A 5,436-nucleotide genomic window follows, 5' to 3' on the forward strand; every position below is an offset into this window, starting at 1 on the left:
GGTAAGCACTTACCAAAAACATTTGGTAAACATTTTTACCCGGGACAGCACTTACCGGTATAGCACTTACCCGGGTCAGTACTCTTACCCGGACAACACTTACCCGGTATGATTTGGTAAACAACCCCTAAGTCTCCAAAAGTTAGTTACATGGCAAGAAAAAAGTAACTAAAAAGTACAAAGGCCTAACCAAAGTCTAAACATCAGATTTTTAACTAAAACCCCAACTTTTACAGCTGTCTTCCACTATCCAAAAAGTCAGCGTCTTATCCATTAAGCCCTCCAAAAAGCTGCGCATGAATCAGATCGACGCTGCACCAATGCTGTAGCATCTGCTGTTTTCACAAAAATTCTCAATTAGCTTTATCTAAGCATACCAACAAGTCAACCTTGGTTTTGCATCTTTCTTTGAAATTAGGTACTTGATGGCTGAGTGATCGGTATGCACAATTACCTTTGTTCCCATCAAGTAAGATCTAAATCTTTCAAAAGCAAAAACTATGGCCAATAATTCTTTCTCAGTTGTGATGTAATTAATTTGTGTCTCATTCAAAATCTTACTTGCGTAGTAAATTGAATGAAACACCTTGTCCTTCCTTTGTCCTAATACAGCACCTACCGCCCAATCACTCGCGTCACACATGATCTCAAAAGGTTTGTTCCAATCCGGGGCAACTACCACTGGTGCGGTAACCAAAGCTTTTTTTCAAAGTTTTGAATGCATTTCTACATTCATCATTAAAATTGAATTTTTGGTCATGTTGTAGGAGTAAACAAAGAGCTTTTGAAATTTTAGAAAAATCTTTGATAAACCTTCTATAAAATCCGACATGACCCTAAAAGCTTCTAATTCCCTTAACCGTGGTAGGTTCGGGTAGTTTTTCAATTACTTCAAGTTTTGCCTTATCTACCTCAACCCCTCTTTTTGAAATCAAGTGTCCAAGAACAATTCATTCTTTGACCATGAAATGACATTTCTCCCAATTGAGGACCAAGTCTGTTTCCTCACACCTTTCTAAGCTCTTTTTCAAATTATTTAAACAATTATCAAATGATGAACCATACACAGAAAAATCATCCATAAATACTTCAATGGATTTTTCAAGCATATCAGAAAAGATGGATATCATACACCTTTGAAAGGTGGCTGGAGCATTACAAAGTCTAAATGACATTCTTCTGAAAGCAAAGGTGCCATAAGGACAAGTAAAGATGGTTTTCTCTTGATCTTCCGGAGAAATGGCTATTTGATTGTACCCTGAATATCCATCCAAGAAACAATAGTACTCCTTGCCGGCTAACCTATCCAACATTTGGTCAATGAAAGGTAGTGGAAAATGGTCTTTTTGGGTAGCCTTGTTTAGTCTCCTATAGTCCATGCATATTCTCCAACCGGAGACAACTCTAGTAGGGATAAGTTCATTTTCGTCATTTGTGATGACTGTGAACCCTCCCTTTTTTGGAACACATTGAACCGGACTAACCCAAGAACTACTGGCTATCGGAAAATAATTCTGGCATCTAATCATTTTAGAATCTCCTTTTTGACTACCTCTATCATGACAGGATTTAGCCTTCGTTGAAGTTCTATGGAAGTGAAAATTTTATTTTCTAGGATGATCTTGTGTTGACAAATAGAGGGACTAATCTCTTTAAGGTTAGCAATGGTCCATCCTAGAGCCTTCTTGTGCAATATCAACGTATCCACAAGTTTCTTTTCTTGATGCAATTCTAGGGTAGATGAGATAATGACAGGCAATTTGCCTTCTTTTCCTAGAAAAACATATTTTAGATGGGATGGGAGTTGTTTCAACTCCAAATCAGGTGGTGATTCAATGGACGGGGTGAAGTCTTTTTGCTCATTATTTTCCAGCAGCTCAAATGTTGCAGTATCCACTAGGACAACATCAGTTCCTAATTCCTCTATTTCCTCAACACTTTCCTCTTCTATTTCCTCATCATACTCTCCTTCCAATTTAAGATTTTTCTGAATTCCCTCTTCCAAACACATCTCCTCTATCTCAGATATTCTTGAACACTCTTCCAAGTAATGAGGGTACTTTAGAGAGTTGAAGACATTAAATGTGACTTTTTGGTCTTGAAGTCTCTTGGTCAACTCTCCTTTTTGGACATCTATCAAAGTTCTTTCGGTGGCCAGAAATGGTCTTCCTAAAATAATAGGAATGTCCTTATCCGCCTCAAAATCTAGAATGATAAAGTCCGCCGGAAATATGAACTTGTCTACTTGTACCAAAACATCTTCAATTTTCCTCTTAGGATATGCTATGGACTTGTTTGCCAATTGGAGTGTGACAGTGGTCGGTCTAGCTTCTCCTATGCCTAAGGTGTTGAAAACAGACAAGGGCATAAGGTTAATACTAGCTCCTAAGTCACATAGTGCTTTCCCTATCTTCTTCCCTCCTATTGAACAAGGAATGGTAAAACTCCCTAGATCTTTTAGCTTAGGGGTTATGCTATTGGTCAAAAGCGCACTACATCCTTCGGTTAGGGCTACAGTCACATACTCAGTCAACTTCTTCTTTTTGCTTAAGATGTCCTTCAGAAACTTGGCATAACTAGGCATTTGCTCAATTGCCTCAACAAGCGGAATGTTGAAGTGCAGTTCCTCTTTTTTATTCCTCAACCTTTGGGGGTAAGGAACATAAGGAGGGACCAGTTTTATCACATTCTTACTTGGAGGTGTTGAGCAAGATGGGTCCTGAATGCCTTGGGCCTTTGTGGTGCCCTTTGGAGGTTCAGATGAAATTTTATCATCAAGCTTAGGGGTCTCTAAAACGTCAGTTTCTTTTGACTTTTTTAGAGCATCCTCGGGAAAGAGTAATGGAAAATCTGATATAGGGGGGACAGAAGTGGTGGTCTCCAATGCCTATTTCTCTAAGAGTAGGACCGGTCTTTCTTTGGCAGTAACCAATGCTGTAGCATCAGCTTCTGTCAAAATTGGTGCACTATCTTTGGGCACTTTTTTTTTCAACTCCTTCCCACTCCTAAGGGTCACTACTTTCACATGTTCCTTACCTAGGTCTCTAGGGACCTCTATATTACTGGGCAAGGTACCAAGGGCTCAATTGTTCTGGTTGAGCGCGAATTGACTGACTTGAGTCTCTAAATTCCTGATGGCCGCACTTTGTTGATTTATCAAAGCTTGGTTTTGTGCTTGTGCATGTGCAAAGAGTCCTTTAATCATTGCTTCCAAAGAAGATGATTCTGACTGTGGAGGAGGTTTATTCTGAAAAGGTGGTTGGGAATTCTGAAAACTTTGTTGGTGAGTCTGAGAGTTAGAACTATTTCCATGATGTTGCGGTTGAAAATTAGAAGTTTCTTGTTGTTTATGGACTGGTGGGTTTAAACTGGGATTGTTCCAAGAAAAGTTCGAATGCTGTCTCCAACTGGCATTATATGTGTTGGAATAGGGATTAGCTCGGTTATGAACATAGTTTACTGATTCAGAATTTTGAGGACAATGTTCATATGAGTGTTCCCTGCCACAGCACACACATTGCACATATAGGACTGCTTGGACTGATGTATTAGCAGCTTGCTGTCCTCCCTGACCGGAAGTTAAATTTTTCAACATGTTGGTCATGGAGGTAAGTTGGGCTGTTAATGCAGTATATGCATCTACATCATGTATCCCCGCAGTCTTTTTCTATGACTGAGCACGTGGGTCGGCCCAATGTTCATTGTTTGCCGAAATCTTTTCTAGGATTTCATATCCTTCATTATAGGTCATAGCTGTAAAGGCTCCGCCCGCAGTCGTATCGAGCATTTGTTTTGCCATGGGATTTAACCCATTGTAAAACGTCTCGAATTGAATACAGTACGGAATGCCATGATGTGGGCATTTCCTTAACAACTCTTTGAACCTTTCTCACGCGTCAGGAACAGCCTCATCGTCCATTTGTTTAAAAAGACAAATTTCGTTCCTGGACTTAACGTTCCTTGTTGGTGGGAAATATTTTCGCAAAAAAATTTCCGCCATGTTACTCCACGATGGCACAGAACTCGGAGTTAAAGAATTAAACCATGCTTTTGCCCAATCCCTCAAGGAAAATGGAAATAAAGTGAGCCTTAGAGTGTCATTTGACACTCTCGGGATCAAGAAAGCATCTGTGATTTCCATAAAGGATTTTAAATGCGAATGTGAGTCCTCCGAAGGTAATCCGGCAAATTCGCCATATTATCAGTTTGAGTTCAAAATGGAGAGCGGTCATATGTGGCCTAACTATCCCGAAATTTAATTGCTCAAAATCCGGAATAGCATAATCCATGATCCTCTCATTTTTGGAATTTGCCAAACTAATAATTTTTGGAGTTTGTGCTCTTTGGTGCTCATTAGGTTCTGATTATGTGTCCAAAATATTACCATTATGTGGATGTCCTTGTTGAAAGTTCGGGAATTGTGGAATTTGCTCAAAACCCGGCGGTTGGTTTTCCAAATGTGGTATTTCCGGAATAATTGGGGGAGGTAACGCCATGTTCGGAGGGAGTAGAGCAAAAATTGCTCTTTTAGCCCTCCTACGATGGTGAAACGTTCTCTCAATATCAGGATCAAATTCGAAAAATTCCCTGCGTTGTGACCGTGGCATACACCACTTTAAAAACGATTCTGATGGTACTAGAAAATCAATTTTTTTAATTTACTCAAAATGAAACTTTTAGCGAAGATATCCTCGGCAGCGGCGCCAAAAACCTGGTCGATTATATTTCTCACCTTTAGACTAATGAAATTAGGCTACAAAGCAAGTATACAATRCGGCCCAACGTCGTCTTTCCAAGTAATAAAGCGGTACAAGTACCGGATTATCGTCCACAGAGATTGTAGCCAAAGTTAGATTAGAGTCCAATGAAAGAGATGATTTCAGAAGACGATGTTGAAGACTTTTGCTTGATTGTAAGGTGAATTAAAACAGAATACAAAATATATAAAAGAAGCAAGGGTGTAAGACTTAAGATGAGACCCAAACACAAATTCCAGCAGCCAATGCTATAGGAATGCTACAGCAAGCAATGTTTCGAAACTAAGTTCCAYCATCTATTTTGAAGGCATTCCTCTCGGACTTCACCATTGCACTATCTTATAGCTTTCCACCCATATCTCTATACGGTGTCCGGACCGGGGATAGTGACACAATGGTGTTTTCAAAATATATGTATAAACAAATCTCTTTGTTAAAAATCACTCTCTCGAGTCGATTCCCATATCATTCGAGTTGGCGTGTTCTTGATAGTTCATCTCTGAATCTATCACACTTTGACATTTTTGAAGAGCGACCAACCTGTCGGGAGCTAAGTTTGAAAAACATAAATGACAAGTCTCCTTGTCGGCAACTTTCTCAAATCTACCTCTTATGTCATCCAAGTTGACGTGCTTATTAATGGCTTATCTCTAAGTGCATCGCACTTTAACACTTTCGA

At 39.5% G+C, this 5,436-nt stretch overlaps 1 protein-coding gene and 1 non-coding gene across 2 annotated transcripts; one reads left to right on the plus strand and one right to left on the minus strand.

Moving 5' to 3' along the window:
- Positions 1-266: 266 nt before the first annotated feature.
- On the minus strand, positions 267-4,607 carry LOC112517718. The gene is made up of 4 exons (XM_025125102.1): positions 4,385-4,607; positions 2,395-2,850; positions 1,784-2,340; positions 267-335 (listed from the first exon to the last, which is right to left on the minus strand). Exons 1-4 carry the CDS (start codon positions 4,605-4,607, stop codon positions 267-269), a joined length of 1,305 nt encoding a protein of 434 aa, XP_024980870.1.
- Positions 3,846-3,952, plus strand: LOC112518764. The gene has a single exon (XR_003069838.1). It is a non-coding gene; the product is annotated as a small nucleolar RNA R71 (small nucleolar RNA).
- Positions 4,608-5,436: the final 829 nt, after the last annotated feature.

The sequence above is a fragment of the Cynara cardunculus genome, assembly GCF_001531365.2.
Source record: "Cynara cardunculus var. scolymus isolate 2C chromosome LG 9, CcrdV1, whole genome shotgun sequence".
Taxonomy (NCBI): Eukaryota; Viridiplantae; Streptophyta; class Magnoliopsida; order Asterales; family Asteraceae; genus Cynara; species Cynara cardunculus.